General features: G+C 35.8%; 1 protein-coding gene across 1 annotated transcript in view; it reads right to left on the bottom strand.

Annotated features, from left to right (window-relative positions):
- The window catches only part of LOC135683565 (citron Rho-interacting kinase), a 40931-nt gene extending 26764 nt beyond the window's left edge, over positions 1-14167 (bottom strand). Inside the window, exons 1-13 of the mRNA XM_065198861.2 lie at positions 13848-14167; positions 12103-12194; positions 10134-10217; positions 9332-9576; positions 8768-8861; positions 8136-8336; positions 7176-7329; positions 4918-5107; positions 4173-4434; positions 2698-2825; positions 1213-1321; positions 1029-1082; positions 197-304 (exon numbers count right to left, since the gene is read on the bottom strand). Coding sequence (XP_065054933.1) covers positions 197-304; positions 1029-1082; positions 1213-1321; positions 2698-2825; positions 4173-4434; positions 4918-5107; positions 7176-7329; positions 8136-8336; positions 8768-8861; positions 9332-9576; positions 10134-10217; positions 12103-12194; positions 13848-14028 — 1902 coding nt within the window. The 5' untranslated portion in view covers positions 14029-14167. The remainder of the gene's footprint in view (positions 1-196; positions 305-1028; positions 1083-1212; positions 1322-2697; positions 2826-4172; positions 4435-4917; positions 5108-7175; positions 7330-8135; positions 8337-8767; positions 8862-9331; positions 9577-10133; positions 10218-12102; positions 12195-13847) is intronic.
- Positions 14168-18240: the final 4073 nt, after the last annotated feature.

Genomic DNA, 18240 nt, shown 5'->3' on the forward strand with positions numbered 1-18240 from the left:
TTACACTACAACAGTTTGTAATTTAAAAAATGCAATTTTTTATAAGAAAACTGACCCATCTTCTGTTATCCCATCTGCAATCCCATCTTATGTTATCTTTGAAAGAGCTCTATCTTGCAAATCAAAAATACTTTGACCAGATATCAGTTTGACATAATAATACATACTTGGCTTCAAAGTCAAGGGTCATAAATACCTTATTAAGTTTTTCTTGGAATTCCTTTATCCTTTTCTCACTGTCATTCGAGACTTTTGTGAGTTTCTCGTGAAGATCCGAAACGTTCGCTTTTGTATCCTCGTTAACCTGTGAAATACAAATCATAACAAATCAATACAGAGTCATTGCAAATTGAAAACAACCAGTAGCGAATATAGCTTGGATCTTTTAGGACTATGTGGATTTGAGGCTGGGAATGCAGCAAAAGGAAGGGAAGGCCTCCTTATAAAATGAAACAGGAGATGTCACATAGTGGCGGACACCTGGGGGGGCAAGGGAGGGGGCGAGGGAGGGGGCGACCGCCCCCAATACTTCAGGGGACAATGGTCTTTTGTTCTAAAGCAATGAAAAATGTGACGTCATCTTATTAAAACAATAGGCTTGCCCTCCCCAAATTTGATCAAGTGTCCGCCCCTGATGTTACATCACAGCATTAGGTATTGAGTATCCCTTGGCAGTTATGTAAGATTTTATTATGTCAACGCAAATACAATTAGTGTCAAAACAATTTTGTTCTACATTTTAAATGACTGCAAGATATTTTAAAACATGAATGACGAATGATAATTTTAAAAATTACAATTGAACCAGGCATGTGCGACTCTCCCAGGGCTCCCGAATCGCAAAGCTGGGTTTCATTCTTATGGCATTTCCTCCTAAACAGCTCTCAAGTAGAGAATGTTTACTAAAAACGAAGACTTTTTACTAATAAGTGTACACCCAAACAATGCTAATAAAGATAAAGCTACGTTTGATTTCAACTTTTTACATGAAACTTCATTTCAAATTTACAGTAAAAAGAAAAAGGTACCTTGGATAATTTCGATTTGAGTTCTGCGACGTAATTCTTTGTTTCTTCAAAAGACTGGAGTAAGAAGAAAATTTTTGTAAAAAGTTAATCATAAATTGGAATAAAAAGGATAATGGATGGAAGGCAGATAAATCAATGTCAAAGTAATCACAACAATAGAAAAATTTGCTTGGAAATAAAATACCTTCTTTTTGTCACTAAGCTCCGATTCTAAATGCTGGGCACGTCTATTTGCGACGAATCTTTCTTGCTCCAACTGGGCTACAAGCTGTTTTTGTTCTTCCAACGATTGCCTTAAAAAAACATTACAAGAGGTTAGGAATTTGTCGTTTATCGACCGCCAAGGCTAACACCAAACGGTTTAACAAGATGATTTTAATTGTACAGGGCTCGCGCCACTGGGGGGGGTGGCCCTCTACATTTTAAGCCTTGGCCCCCCACTTTAAAATTCGTGGCGCGGGCCCTGTTGGTGGTGTATAATAGACAATGATAAACACTTTGATAATTTTGATTAGTGACGGCACCAACAAATAGGCTTTGGGAGGTATGCACCATGCCCTTCTAACCGAAAAAAATTTAGGCCATGTCAGAAAACGCCCGTATACCTAAATCGAAAGTCAGATTTTATCTACGATGAATGTCTGTTAAAAACCTTTTGTTACGCTGAGGCAATTTTAAAATTATATAATCACACCACAAAGGATACTTTGATAAAATAATACCCTTTCCCAAACATTTTCTCACCAAATCTACACGAATACAATATCGATACTGCCGCAAACTGGGAGGACGACGCCCCCCAAGTCCCAACCCTCCCCCCTCTGGCACCGCCATTTATTATGATCATTTAAATAATGATACACAATGAGAAGATGATTATTGAAGTTGGCAAATGACTGGTTTTACTGATGCCACCCAGGGAAGGTCCTTTGTTCGTCGTCACTATAATCATAGGTCGCCAGCTCGACAAACAGTGGACAGAAAGACAACGAAAGGAATGAAAACACGCAACAGAGAAATTAAAGGAAATGCGTAAAACACAAAAGAAAAAAGAATACGTTTATCAAGCCTGATCAAAACTCTGTGACTTTTCATTAAAACAAAATTTCGATTAAAGCCGGTTGCCTACATTTCCTAAAAGAACATTTAACAGAAAATAAGTGTAAGATTATGCGATTTGAGGAGCCCACTGAGAAATGATTCACTGAACAAGAAAAAAACAAAGATGAGCAGTTGACGGAATTTGAAAACATTGACAAAAGGCCTCCACACTTCTTAAACAATTTAATACCAATGACCAGGTCACTTAACATTTGACGGTAGCGGATATGTAGGGCTCAAAATAGAATGAAAAACAGTTCCGTATTAGTTCAAGCCCGTGGAACTAGTCAGGATAAACTGCTTCTCATTAAAGACCCTTACAAACTGCGATTTTAAGCTCAGTATAGTAATGTACAGAATAGGATAAGAAATGACGTGCTAGAAGAAACAGGGGTCCTACCAACTAAAAAATGTTCAGGTTCCCAAACACCTCTTTTGGATGTCAAGAGGGAAAGTCGCGTGAGACAATTTCTGATTATAAAAGCCCGATCAAATATGTACTAGTTAACATGGGTTCCGTTCCAGCATGCACAATTACAATACTTCTAAAATTTGCAAATTTGCTTACTTCATTTCCATGTCCCTCAGACCATCCGCCTTTCGATTATTTTCTTTCAATTCATTAATAAGTTTCAACGTTTCAATTTCCGCTTTCTGGCGATCTTCTCTCTCCATATCCAGCCGCCTTTGCATGCTCTAAGGACAAAAAAAGAAGTCAGTTTACCGCCTTTATGAATAAATAGAGAATAATTAGACTCCAAGAAGAATAAATAAAGAACGTATGTATCAAGACTTAATATCTTTAAATAAAGAATTACATAATAGGTAAAATGCACGTCTACAAATATATATTTTTAAAATAAAAAAGCGACTCAAATAAGTACAAAACAATGAAAAAGGGAAAATCTATTTTCCTTCAATATTAAGGGGCATTTCAAATGCCCAGGTAACCCTTCTTCACTCCCTTTCTCCTTTCCTTTCCAATTTTCCCAATTTCCCCACCCCCTTCCTTTCATCACTCTTTTGCCTCTTTTATCTTCCCCCCCTTTTCTCTCCTTTCTTCCTGTCTCTTCTCTCTCTTCTCATATCCATTCTTCCCCTCAGTTCCCTTCTCCCCCCCCCCCTTGCGGAACAGGTATGCTGTGCAAGCAACGTGTGCTAGCAAACTGTAAAAAAAGATTATACAATGCAATATCCAAAAGGAAACAAATCGACCACGTACAGCGTCCTTAAAACTTGATACATATTCTTATTATAGAAACTCTCCAAGCAACACTCAGCTTCGATGGAAGGAATTTAAGACTCACAAAAGGTTCAACTCAGATGTTGTAATTATCGTACTATTGATATGGCCACCCCACTTCAAGGCTACATAGACGGCAACTTTTTAATTTTCATGGCGGGTATCAGTCAGCTACCAAATATAATAGTTCTCACTAGCATAAATAAGGTCACATTCTATTTATTATCGACCATGCATTCACGATGACATCCCCTTACGTTATTCACATCATTGCATACCACAGGGCATTCCCTCTACCATTCTTTCAACTTCGCTCATCTAGATCATGCTAACTCAGCTTCTATCGTTCGTTCTAAGTCTAGATCTTTCTCCTTCCTAGATCATTACATCACATTGCACCATCATTACATTTCTTAACTCATTCTTAGTCAGCATACTCTCAGCATTAAGACCACACGTTTGTCCATGGACTGATTTGTTTGGTGGTTTCATCGTTCGATGTTCCTATGTACACTATAAATCGATGACTTTTTCTTTTAAAAAGCAAACTGGTCATGGGAACTATATCAAGCCTCTGTCTACAAAAATTAAGAACTTTGATAAGGACTTGTCATCTTAAAATAATACTTGCATGCATGTATGCACGTGTATAAATGGTTGGAAGTGTAAAGTCGGTTTTTGAGGCGAAATTCAAGAGATATGATTGAAGAAATATAATTTTAAGTGCTGGAGTGTACTTTATAAACAACTCTGGTACTTGGCTACCAAAGATAGATTCACTAAATATCCTGCGCACTAACCTTGATCTCAGTATCAAAGAGAACCTTTTCTTTCTCCGTAGCATCTCTTTCATCTTGTGCCTTTTTCAAATTCTTATCCTTCTCCGCCAGTGATTTTTTCAGCTCCTCAACTTGCTTTTGGGCTTTTTCTAGTTCAATATTAGCAGTTGATAATTGCTGGAGAGTATCCTTCAGTTCTTGAGACTTGACAGACTTTTGACTCGAAAAGCTCGCCCTAGACGAGCCAGTTTCGGGGAGCGGAGAGGTCGGTTCTGGATATCTCCTACAGATAAAAAAAGGAAAATTTAACATTGAAAAACTAGCTACAGATACCAGTTTCTTGGCATCAATGTTATTACACACGGAATAAGCGGTAATGACTTGACAAGGTATATTCTATACACGAGAGACTGGTAGAAAGCGTAATCAGTGGTAGTTGTTCCCTGAAAGGGATTTGCTTTCAAGAAGGTTGCCTAGTAAGGGATCTAAACGGGCCTAAAGCAGGGTTTGTCAAGAGGCAACTGGTTCCAGTACAAAGTCAAATTACTGTAGTAGATGCTAGAATAAATAATTTTGAAATTAAGACAAGAAATGACAGGTAGAGATGGGCAGAAGCTGGCTAACATGCGTTCAACGACGTAAAGACGATAAAAGAAGCATTATAAATTTTCGTTAACTTAATTCTCCGTCTACGCTATGGCATAGTAAGTATCGGGGAAGTTTTATTAGGGAAGAGTAAGAAAATACAGGAAAGAGTGATACACACCCGTCTGAGAATAAGGCAGCGTTCAGTTGCCTTGTAAAGGAGAAACCAATAAAAGGAAGGTTTTTGCCATTGAAGCCTTCCTTCCCTTTCATGAAATCTTCTATCCTTGGTCCACTAGATTCGGATTCAAATTCATCAAAGTTTGATGTGTCGTCTGTGCTGCTGATGGTGGGGACATAAGGAGGCACCGCTGAAAGTAAAGCAATAACTTTAAAGTAGAAACCTGGGTGGTGTAGAATCTAGTGAAATATTGAATTACCACCTGATCAGATATGAACTACAAAAAGGATCTACTGATTGGTCTAAAAGATTAATAGTATTGCCACTTTGTTTACAAAAAGCTGCATAGCTGTCTTCGAATAAAGTGTGAACTGCAAATATCCTGTGAAATTACAACCACAATACTGGCATTCTAAAGTGAAGAAGCCGGATTTTTCGCTTGATACCAAAATAGCAATACTAAAAAAAGTATCTTTTTACCAAACTGTTCTAAATTCTTTCCAAACACATAAATGTACTTTCACTTATTTCTCGTCCATCACGATTAAAAATTGCGTTACAGACCGTGCCTTACATTTTATTTAGCATTGAAAAACTTAGCAAGGAGACTTAATACAGTCTTTATCCATCTTAACTAAATGCATTGTTAGACAATTCCTAAACCTCTTTTTCTGTGTTCTGTGTTCTGTTGACGGGATTTCAAAGCGGTTTTTAGAAGCAGCAGTGAAATTCCGTGATAAAAACGCGAACAGGAATTAAAGGAACATTGCACGCAATCTCTCTAATCTGATAGGCAATCCTTCGATTGTTCCTTAACCGGTGACAAGTAATCCTATATGCGAATATTCAAATCTCGAAAATCCTATTAAATTCCTGGAAAAGCTTCTGGTGGGAAAATGTCGCCTACTTATGCCGGGAGCAGATTCGTTAACTTATGCCGGTTAGGAATTGTAGCATGAAAATATATAGATAACAACCATGGGCTCTGACAAAGGCTGGAAAGTAGAAGGGAGCAACCGAATATTTAACACCCATAAAAAAGATTTTGAAAAAAACTTCTATTGTTTTTCCAGAAAAATGGGGGGGGCATGCCCCCTTGCCCCCCCCTTCGTCGGAGGCCCTGGCAACGTAGAGAATGTCGTGGCAGCCATTAAATGAGAAGGAGCCAGCTAGCATGACATGAGGATTCAATTGCAGAAGTCACGCGTAGGCTGGATTTGAAGACAGACATTGCCAGCCAACTTTTAATTTTTGCTTCCTAGAGCACCTTACTTTCAACTTTGGTTTACAATAAAAAAATTAGGAATTCGATTACTGGGTCGAAATTTCGTCGTGCGCTTTATGTGTACTTAAGCTCTTGGCTATAAAATTGACTGTATTTTTGGTCGGAAAGGCGGAGCTTCTGACCACTCAAACTAAAACAAAGTCATGAAATTATTTTCCAAACAAATGCCAAATAAATAATTTCAGCAATATATCTTTAATCATCCTTATTGATATAAAATGTTCCAAAATTAAGACTGTCGATTGGAAAGGGGATGCTACTAATCTATCGCAAAAGGTTTGTATTCCTGCAGTGGAACAATGAGTCAACCATACCAAAGCAGAAATATATACTGTGAATGCTAAACGCAAAAAACTATTGCTTTTGATAAGGCAGAATGGCATGAGTGTGTTGAGGAAGGAAGATACCGCTTACGGATTAAGAGCATATGCAAGCTGAATTTTAAACACAACCATTAAAAGCTAATGATCTGAAATCGAACTTGAGATAAATCCATTTATATTCTATTGAGAGATTTAATAGGCTTTAAACAGATGCGAGAAATGCCGGCAAACGGGAAAGATGAAACCAGACACATCTTGGTGGGGTGATGCGGCTTGCGATACAAGAGAAATATTTAAGCTAGAGAAACCTCAAAGCAAGTTATTAGGCTGCAAATGAAGAAAAAGAACGCTTAACGAAAAATGCTGAACAAAATTTTGCTCGTAATCGGAAAAATTTAATTTACAAATAATAACATTATTGGTCGCAAATCTCAAAAAAGAAGATCTGAAACTGCTAACGTCGCTGTTAAGTTGTTTAGAAATAAAGAAAAAGATTTCAATGTTTATATAAACATACTTCAGCTGTATATGTTTGAAATTTCAAATCAACAATCTCCTAGTAACCTCTGTAAGACGCAAAACCAGATTTCCATCAGCATAAAATCGTACAGCAATATCAAGTGATGAAAACGTCATTTCAAACAACTCACCATCCTGCAGTGTCGTCCAATCGATACCTTTAAAAAAGCCATGATTCGCGAGTCCTTCGTAGCCAATGCGTTCTTTTCGATCAGATAGCAACCTCCGAATTAAGTCTTTGGCATCGTCGCTGATCGTCAAGTCGTCCGGAAATTTTAGCGAGTTCTAGAATTGTAACAAAGCATATAAAATAACAAAAGCAATTAAACAAGCATGTCTAAGGTTAAGTCAATAAAAAGGAAAATCAGTACAAGCTCTAGTTTTGATGGTTGAAGATTTTCACTACTTGATCTCTACCTCTTTATAATTGGATAAAACACGAACAAACCCGAGAAAAGACCATTAAACTAAAGATTAAAGGGGCATCCATTAAGTACATATACATACGTTCGAAAATTATTGCACCACCCGCCACAAAATGGCAGCACTGCCGCCAAATTTGATTGGTTTTGAACTTTAAACTGACATCTTATGGCTTCACAAAAGTTTTTTTGAATTTCGAAGGTCATATTTTTTACAACTGCGTCGCCATTACTCGTTCGTCGAAGTGGTGCAATACTTTTCGAATGTAAGTGTACATTCAGAAAAGGAGTCCGTGGAGATGGCTTCAGCAAAAGTGCACGAAGGTGTGCAGGGAAATGGAAGTTCAAGGAATAATATATCTGCACTCTCAGAATAGTAGAAATTCATTATGTCTGAACAAACATCAATTAAACATGCATAAATAACATTATTATGTCTGGAGCCAAAAGGTCATACAGTCATTCTATCATATCCCTTTACCCACACGGGGGCGAGAGATATTGATTACGCTGGTAAAAGGGAAGGGGGGTAGTCAACCAAATAGCGGACAAGCCTCAACAGAGGGCATGTGAACGATTCAGTGGTATGTGATTTATCGATGATCTCTCGATCCGAGTCTTGACTTTAAAAATGACCTATGAGAGAGAGAGATTTGAAAACAGACCAACCTTGAAATCCATGATAAGACTGTAAACGACAACTACAGAGTCTGCTTCGAAAGGCGTGTTGCCAACCAGCATTTCGTACATGCACACGCCAAGACTCCACCAGTCACATTCAATTCCGTACTTGCCACTTGAACCATCCATGCTTGTTAATACTTCAGGCGCAATGTATTCTGGGGTGCCAACAGGCATTTTGCTGTGTACCTATAAACCATGTAAATAGTTTACATACTTGGCAAAAAGTAAAAATACAATTCTTGATCCACAAGGCAAGAAAGAGATTGAAAGATTACAAAAGGAGGAATTTTTTTCCGCTATCGGTATAGTTTCTATCGTTTTTAAAATGCTTTGAAAAAGTATTTGACTGTTAATCTGCATTTAGATATGTCACTTGTGACTTGAACTGCAGTCAAAGTCCAATAACTCAAGTACTTTGTAATTTGAAATTCTTCTTATTAGACATCAAATATTATCCTTCTTAAATATAACTTTAAGCCCTTCAATAATCGAAATATCGATAACTTGAACAGATATTATTTTCCTTAAATCTAATCAGGAAAGTCTCTTAATAAAAAACATCATTGAAAATAATGACTTGAAAAGCCCGGTTGAACCATCTGTAGGTATATACGTACCATCTTTGCAGATGAGAGCTTTGCTGATGAGCCAAAATCAACTAGTTTTATATGTCCAGTTCGGTCTATAAGTACATTCTCTGGTTTAATGTCCCTAAAAGAGGTATTTAAAAACTACAATAGAATATAGAAAATAAAATACAATGAACAAGTCATATGAATTAAAGATAGAACTGCTACTGTGTAAGCAGCTTACTCTAGTGTTTAAAGATTCTATCAGCACTGATGACTTGCTATGAGTTTATACTACTCTGGTATGTTTGACCTGTCTCCAAGTGAAGAACTTACTAGGTTTGATGAAATGCCTGCTAACCAGCTTAGTTACAGTTTAGCATTATCAATGTTCTAAATCCTCAAAAGAGCACTCTCTAAAAGATCAATTAATAACTAACAGCAAAATGAAGGTAAAAAAGAAAAATTATCTCAACCCATCTGTTTATTCTTGACCTAAGCAGTAGAGGCACACAAAGGCAGATTAAGACTGGATAAATATAAATTAGCCATGCCATCCACTGAAATGCAAACAAGCCTTTACAGGAATTCATTGTAATGCATACTGCATACCTGTGTACATATCCTAAAGCGTGGACTGCATGAATAGCCATCACCATTTCTGCTAGATAAAATCTTGCCATATCTTCATCAAGTACATCATCGTATTTACTAAGCAAGCCTAGTAAATCGCCACCTTGATGAAAATCCATAACCAAATACAAATTTTCTATATCTTGAAAAGCATATTGAAGTTTTGTTATCCAAGGGTTATTTGCAAAAGCCATAATGTCTTTCTCCTCTTCAAAAAAAGCAACCTACAATGAAGAATATGCAAATGGTAAACCAGCAGCAATAACTGATTTAGGCTTAATCTTATATCTACCACATACAAAATATTAATAGTAATATGTAACATGTATTTTCATGTGTAAAATACATTTATTCTACCCTTTGCTAGCAAAGCATCTATGACTGCAACAAACATTCCTCTAGAAAATTCCTTATAATGATGAATTTTGAGAAATTGTTATGCTTTGAAAGCATTGAAAATAACTTGTGAAAAAGCTTTATACTATCTGGATGTCAAAGTAGATATAAAAACATTGTTACAAATTTTTCCCAAATTTGCATGGTCCTTGTTTAAAAAAATAGCAGCAGGTTGTAACATTGTATTTTACTCATTTCATCACAAATTTATGAGTTTCATTCAAGGGTGTTTTGGGGTGGGGTAGTGATTCTTTGTTGTGGTGGGGTAATGATTCATACCATAGGATCTCTTACACAATGATAATGTACATAACAAAATAAATTCATAAGTTCAAATGCTAGCCTATTAATAGTAATATATGAAATTATTTATAATGATACTAACATTGTCTTGGGAAAGTGTCTCATTCTTCTTTAAGACTTTCATAGCATAGACATTTCCTGTCACCTTTTCTCGAACAACATGAACCTTTAAGAGAAAAAAATTGTACAAAAGTTATGAACAAAAAAACTTTTATGTAATATCATCAGCCTGAGTTGATTCAAATTTCTTCTACCTAAACCAACAGTGAATGTGAAGAGAATTTCAAGTGTTGTGAGAGAAAAATGACATTTTGTATACACAGCCTCTGAAGCAAGAGAGGACACTTAAGAAACATACACACAAGAGCACACTGAAAATGTGCAAACAATCCCCGACAAAGGACAGATGACTGCAATAAAATACAAGCACATTTATCAAGGTAACTACGAAAGTACATTTCTTTGTATACAAAACTTATCAAATACCATAGATTGTGTAATTCAAGTTATTTCTTCTACTGTTGATGCTAACAAAATGATAAAACACATTTTATAGAAATTACATCGCATTAACAAATTCAGATAACCTTAAAAAATAGCTTCAGATCAAATTTTTTTCAGTTTATCTCCTTAGATATTCAAGCAAAAGAAAAATATAATAGTTACTACTGTAGTTTGATAATAAACACTGAAGTTTTTGCAGCAAAGGATAAAAATTTGATATATAACAAAATTATAGTACAAAAATGTCATATGCTGAGGTAGGGGAAGACTTATCATAATTCTAAAGTTTGTGTAGGCTGTATGAATGGCAAAAGCAAATTAAGATTCACATTATTAAAATAAGTAACATTTCATCTTTTTCTTTGCTCTGATTCCACAACAATGAACTGAAACTTATCACATTAAGAAAAATTCTTAGTGAGTTACCAGACAATAACCAGAACAAATGAATATTTATATAGACCTGTCATGGACTATTTTCAGTGAGGAACTTAAGACCTATGAACACCTAAAATTGTCAAGATTGATGAAAAAATTATATGGGTGTAACTGATTTTAACAAAGCTGACATTGAGCTTGTGATACATCAGAGAAGAAAATTATAATGCTTAAAAACAGGCACAGTTCCCCTACTTTTGCCAAAAATGCAAAAAATTACCAATGAATCACCAGTCAAGCCACTTTTATCAAGTTTTAGCCCCTCCCCCCCCCCCACTTTTTTCAGATCCCCACTTTTCTCAACACTGGGCTGTGCCTGAAAAAGAAACTTTTCAAAACCAAGATCTTTTCTGTGCTCTTTTTTAGCTATTTGGGCAAAGGATGGCAAGCCAACTTGGGTAACAACAAGGAAATACTAAAGTTTATGGAGGGTCTAAAGTGCAAAACTTTCTAATCTTGTGGGATGTCTGCAATCCAAATATAATGCCCTCAATGATTAGAGGTATATAGAAAATTGAATCTTTATTGATAATACAAAAAAGGCAAAGACTACAGATAATTATAAAGCCATTCAAATGATGCTTTATGACTTTAAATATTTCTCTTTTCAACCAAATTTTTCAAAACAACATAGCTTCTAGAGAATCAACGTCATTTTAATTTTAGGATTATACCATTTTGACATCTTGATAAAATCACACAATACAGGAAAAACAATGAATGACTACCATTTTAGCTAAGGCATACAATATTGATTAAACAAGACTATGATATGAATATCATAAGAGATTTTTCAAACAATTTTTATTAACATTGTTTTGTATTTAGGTTGGTAGATAATATTAACATACTTTGGTTCTCAGTTGCAACTCTGAGTTGTTTAGCTTTCAAAACCAACTTACAACTGTCCTGTTCTATGGACAAAGGTTGTATTACTCTGCCTATATGTCATTTATCATTATTTGCCATCGAGCTTAAACAGTAATTCTTTTTGTGCTTGGGTAGTATGGAATATGCAAATATCAAAATACACTGAAACTATTCCATGAGAAGAAAAATAGCTACAAGCCAGCTTTATTGTTAGAATATGAAAGAAATAAGATACAAACCTCTCCAAAATGACCTCGTCCAATTGTTTTCCTTATTTCAAAGTCTGATTTCTTTAACCTTAGTTGCTTTATTTCATCCATGACAGGTTTGACTACAAAAAATTTTATATTTAAGTCATCCAGTAGGGAGTTAGTGCATGTGGTACAGACAAATTTTGCCAATTTGTTTGTTCTTTTCTTTGTTTCTATTGTTTATGGTGACTCTATCTGCCATATTTACATGAGAGATGCCACAGAAAACTTATTATAAACTGAGACCAAGAATGGTTAGGAAACTATATAACTATGAACAATTGAGAACTATTATATTATGAGAAATATTGCATATAAGCAAAATAAAAGGACGCATATAAGATTTGATAAATTGAACTGTTCTGAGAAAAGCAGCTGCAAATAGAATTTGAAACGGACAGCTGGACAAAGAAGGCATATCCTAGAAACAATAACAAGTTTCTACACCCTGGAGACTACTTAGGCAAAATCCTAAAAGCATAAAAGACTTAAACAGCACAACATTTTGCATCAGATAAAGTAACCACACAGCATTGAATTTTGTATAAAAAATTATCTCTAAAATGGTCTCTAAAATGGCTTAGACCAATTGAAAGAAATTCATTTTAAGCTTTGAAGCATTAAAGATTGTTGGTTCAATATAAGTAATGAAATTAGAAAATTATTCTTCCTTTTTAATATAAAAACTTTCAGTTTACTGCTCATAATAACATTGGAAGTTAAGACTGCTTTATCTGAAAGCTGTGCTTGACAATGCTTCATGAATCATAACATTATATTTTGAGAAGATTAGTATTACAGTAGTAGAAGAGAACTATTTCATGTGAAAAACATGTTCAAGCATCCATCAGTAACTACTCTATCAGTGGAGCTTCTATTTGTTTTCGGTTAAATTTACTGCGTAGCGAGATCAGTCGGGCTGATCTTCCAGAAGTAAACACAGTTAAATAAGCCCTGATCGAGGTTGAGACTGAAACCATGGGCCAACAGTGCTTTAATTAATCACTGTTACTCCTACTGACATTTTTAGGGTAGTTACCAGTGGGAATCTACAAGGACGGGAAGTGAACACCCTCAGTCAAACCCTTGATCTTAGTATCCATGATGAGACATCGTTAATTTTCATGATCCAGGAAAATGCCGAAAGATCGTAGTATTTTAATGTGAAAAAATTTATGACTTTTTGGGCATTTCTACAATGTTTTGCTGTTATGTAGCATTTACTTGACACCGAAGAGTCAGTAATGAAACGTTTTATTCTGCAGGTAGGCAACATAAACCGCCCTTCGAGGCGAAGACTATTTGGATCAACAGATCTACGCCATTGTGTTATATTTGATCTAATTAGAAAAGTGGGTGTTTGAAAATCGTTTTCTATCCTCAACAGGACTTCGTGATGTGTGAGGAAACGATAACTTTTCCGGCCTGAAAAAGTGATTCCTACTTTTCATAAGAATTAAATGGAATCGACTCGGCCTCAAGTTCACTTCACTGATGCCTTTCAATCAGATGGTTTCTGTTGATTGGTTTAGGGTGAAGCTCAGAATCCTACCAATAAGTTACCTAAGCCGATGTGAACATTTGCATCTCACAAAGCTTGTAAAATTAGAAAATCTTGCTTAGGGTAGGGAGCCGGCCAAAATTTGAACCAAACCCAGGTAAGAAAATGTAAACTGTTTTGAAGAATCATACTGCAGGCTTGGCTTAAGACGGATATTCTTAATAATACTTACACTTTTTTATAAATGTTCCAATGTTTTTGTCCCTCAACATAACATCAGATGAGCATTCTGTGTACAAAACCATCAACGAGTCTAGCAGCGCCTCTTTGTCTAATAATGGAACCTTCCTTCCACTTCTGCCGCTCAGTAATTGCTGAAGCCGGGTGATCCGGCTCGAAACAGATTCCGACATGATTGTACAGTTTGCCTTAGACCTTCATATGATCGAGTACAACAAGAAATCTATCGAGAATATCGCCAATCTTTACTTTCCATTTGTTCGTCCATGATAAACTTTTTCACCGACAATGCAGTAATAATACTGAGATACTTGGATGCTCCTCCGCTTGTTTGTGATGTTTGCTTTCTGTTTCCTGATTGGTTGCTTATGTACATTTCCGTGATCTGATTGGCTGGTAGCGGAACAAGCGCGCTTAATAAGACGGAAAGTGACAGGGAAACAAGCTATCTGACTCTTTATTATGTGTTTCATGCCTCAAGTATGTAAAATTCGCTTGGAGTTTGGGAGTAACACTTTAATGCCTGATGACTTTGTAACTTCATCAGCCTTGAACTCCTAACAGCTCTACACTACGACTTAAAATAGGTTTATCTATATTAATTATTTGTTAACCATAAAGGTTGTGACTATGTTCCCTTTTTTGTTATTAGAAATTTGATACATTTTGCCACCCCTTCCCAACTCCGGCCCTCATTCAACTTACTAATCATATGTTGGGGCAAAACACAATGGTGACAAAACCAATCCCGCCGCATAACTAAAAAGATTATATTGTTGTTTCATATTGCTCTTTTGAATCGAATGTGAAAATGAAAAAAATTAGGAACCGTTACCATTTAGAAAGCTTCGTGCATGCAGTGGCGTCGTGGCCGGGGGACAGGGGGAGGCCGTGGCTCCCTCTGCTTTCAAAAGTATGGGTAATTCTCAAATGTTTAGCAACATAATTACTTGGACTGAAGTACTTACCCTAATTTCGCGGGACAATTCACTATTTTAAAGGAGAATACTAATCAAAATCAAAATGATTTCTCTGGATTACTGATTTCTACCATAGAGTGATTTGCTGCTCGGATTTTGTCAGCTAAATTCCGGATTTTCAAGGGTCAAATTTGGTTATGGAAATTCGCAATTTTTGTCATAAATTAAGTCTTTATTTGATTTTGAAGACCAGGAAAGTGCCAATTTTGTGCCTGTAACCAGATTTTTGAAAATTTTGTCCCAGATTTTGTCCCAAACTTTTTTTGCAGTTATGTTGCGTAAGGTAAAACAAGAAAGCAGTCGATCAAAGCCATCGCTTTCATCCGGTGGATATTCAATTTAAGAATAAGATTTTATTATTAAACTTTGCTTCAAAAAATGCAATTGCAGGATCAATTTGAGGGTGCTGATTTCGAAAATTGATGTTATATCGGGGTTTTTGAGGGTCATCAGCCTCTTTTTTGTTTGAAGTCTCGTTTTTGTGTATATAAAGGTAATCAATAAGAAAACAGTTTAAATAGAAATAAATTACAATTTTAAAGTTGACTAAGCATATTTCCTGTGCATAAAGCTTAAAACTGAATGTTAGTCTGTTAAGGGGGACCAGAGCCTCGTTTTCACAAGGAAAATGCGTAATCATAAATTTCTTCCCTTGAATAGACATCTTAAAAGTTTAATACATCTTTTGATGGGGCTAATTTTTGAATTGTCGTCCATAGGAACTATGCAGCGGTATTTATTACTAACTGATAAATAACACTAATGGAAGAACTACCGAATCATCTAAAATTAGTTTAATGGTTTCAAAATTCCTCAAAATCGTCACCTGAGTTGGAAGCTCTTTTATCCTTCAGCTTGGCTTTTTTAAAGTTTACAGGTATGTTTTTGGTAACAAGTATCACTCTAACGATAGAATCCTCATTAATCCCAACCATCTACTAGGAAGCCAAACTTAAGCATCAAACCACATTAAAAATCATAGCGATTTAGATTGCATGCAGAATACGAAGCCTTGGGTTTTCTTTGCATTGTAGCAAGAGATTGAGATCTATGATTCCTTTTTCTCTTTCGAACTTCTGCATTAAAAATTTAGATTTTCTTTGATTTCTATAACACACACGACAAATTTTGTTTAATTATTGACCGGCTTGTCCATTCTCAATCAGTTGTGTACCCTGGCTCATCCGAATGATCTATAAAAGACCCCTTTTCTCTTACTTCTATCCGAACTATTTATACCCTTTTTACTGAAATATAATAGTAGACTTCGTACAAAAGGAGAAAGTGAACAGGAGTTCCTGCTCTGCTACACTATGATTCTGTCACACTATTTTGGCTAAAGCTGTACTTATTATACAAGGCTGAAGATCAAGTTATATGATTTATATTTCTATAGCGATAAGTGAAAAAGGAATACATTGTAAAACAAAATTGCCAACAATTCTATCTTAAGTTGCAAATGAACTCTATACATACAAAAATCTTGTCTTGCAAATGTTGCATCGAATTAAATTGATATGGTGCTCGTTTCTAAAGAATCCTTGAGATCCTGTGAGATTGTCAGCAAAGACCTTGCTGCAGCCAAATCTTGGCCTAGACTGGTTGTAGAAAACACTTTTTTCAGTGATTTTGCCAGATTCAAAAAGATAGCTCTTCTTCCAAACCCAGCCCTTTATCAGAGGTCTTCCGAATGAGCTTGGGTACACCTGACGATGCTGTCGGAATTTTCTAAAACCTGAGAGGAGTTAAAACCTGACAGTGCCCTTGAGAAAACTTGCTATCCATTTTAACTGCTACCATTCCACGAAATACTGCTTCCATTCCAAACAAGTACACAAAGGTTGTGACTGTCTTTGACAAATACAAGGACAACGGCATATAAAGGATTGTGAAAAAATTGAGAGAGGTGAAGTTAGCTATACGCCTTAACAAGTCCTGGCATTAAGGTGCTATATGACTTTAACAGCTTCCATATCAACGAAGAAAGGAAAGAAATATTGTTTAATCAATTTCAGCTTGCAATTGAAAAGGATTGTAGTGAACTCTTTAGACGGACAGTGATCATTTCAAACAAATTTCAGAGTACTAAATTTTTAAAATACTGGGCAGGTGACCACCGACATTCTAAAAGTGTTCTTATCCCATGAATTGGGTGGAACCAAGATTATCATCGATAATGGTACTTGAAAACAAAGGAAGATAATGGACATGGTATCATGAGGTCTAGAAAAAGAAAGCATCACTTGGCCTGCCCGCTTTTTCTTGCTATAAGTATGTTTCCAGTTATACCTTGTCGTGTATTTTATAGAAATGAAAGAATGTCCTAAGTTAATCTTCTCCGACACAAGTTGTTTGTGCAAAAGTTCAAAAGACAAAAGGAGATCATTGATCTCAGTCTTCTGCCGCCATGCAAAGAAAACACGAGCTCTGTTGCTATGATTTTAAGACTTGCTTGTGATTTGATGTTTCAGTTAGGCTTCCTAGTAGATATAACATGGTTGGGATTAATGAGGATTTGTTCGTCAGGTTGTTACTTATTACAAAGAACAAATTTGGGAGCTTTCGCTAAAACAAACTGAAGAATGTTTTACATTTAGATGTCGTGTGCAGTGAGTCAGAAGAGGATCTTGAAGAGCTTTGAAACGATTAAACTATGTTTAGATGATCCAGTAGTTTTCAATTAGTGTTATTTATCAGTTAGTAATGAATACCGCTGCAAAGTTTCTATGGACGACAATTCAAAAATTAGCCCCATCAAAATATGTATTAAACTTTTTAGATGTTTATACAAGGATGGAAATTCTAAGATTACGCAATTTCCTTGTGAAAACGAGGCTTTTGGCCCTCTTAACAAACCAGTATTCAATTTTAAGTATTTATGCGCAAGAAATATGCTTAAGCAACTTTGAAATTGTAACTCATTTCCACTTAAACTGTTTTATCATTGATTACCTTCATATACGCAAAAAAGAAACTTCAAGCACGAAAAAGAGGCTGATGGCCCCCCCAAATTCCCCATATAACATCGATTTTCGATATCAGCACCCTCGAATTAAATAAAAGCACTTGGTCCCATAAATTTCGCTCTCGGACGACCATTTTGTCCTAATCTACGGATGTCCAGGCAATTTTTACAAACAGGAAAGTCCATCCGCAGTTATCAAAATTCACCTAAAAGAATAGAAATAATTTAGCAGACACATAATTATCAAAATACAAAATCTTGTTTAAAGACCACTAACCATAGTAATTTAGACTGTTTCCTATAATGACCGGCCTCAACAAATCTGCAATTCTATTCCTGTTTTGTTAACATTATGTATTAGTAGAATCCATAAGCATCAAGTACCCAAAAATATCAGATCACAAGGAAAATTCTTACCCATAAATAGCGATTGGCATTTG

Source organism: Rhopilema esculentum, chromosome 7 (assembly GCF_057945365.1).
Source record: "Rhopilema esculentum isolate cy_ngs chromosome 7, ASM5794536v1, whole genome shotgun sequence".
NCBI classification, from domain to species: Eukaryota; Metazoa; Cnidaria; class Scyphozoa; order Rhizostomeae; family Rhizostomatidae; genus Rhopilema; species Rhopilema esculentum.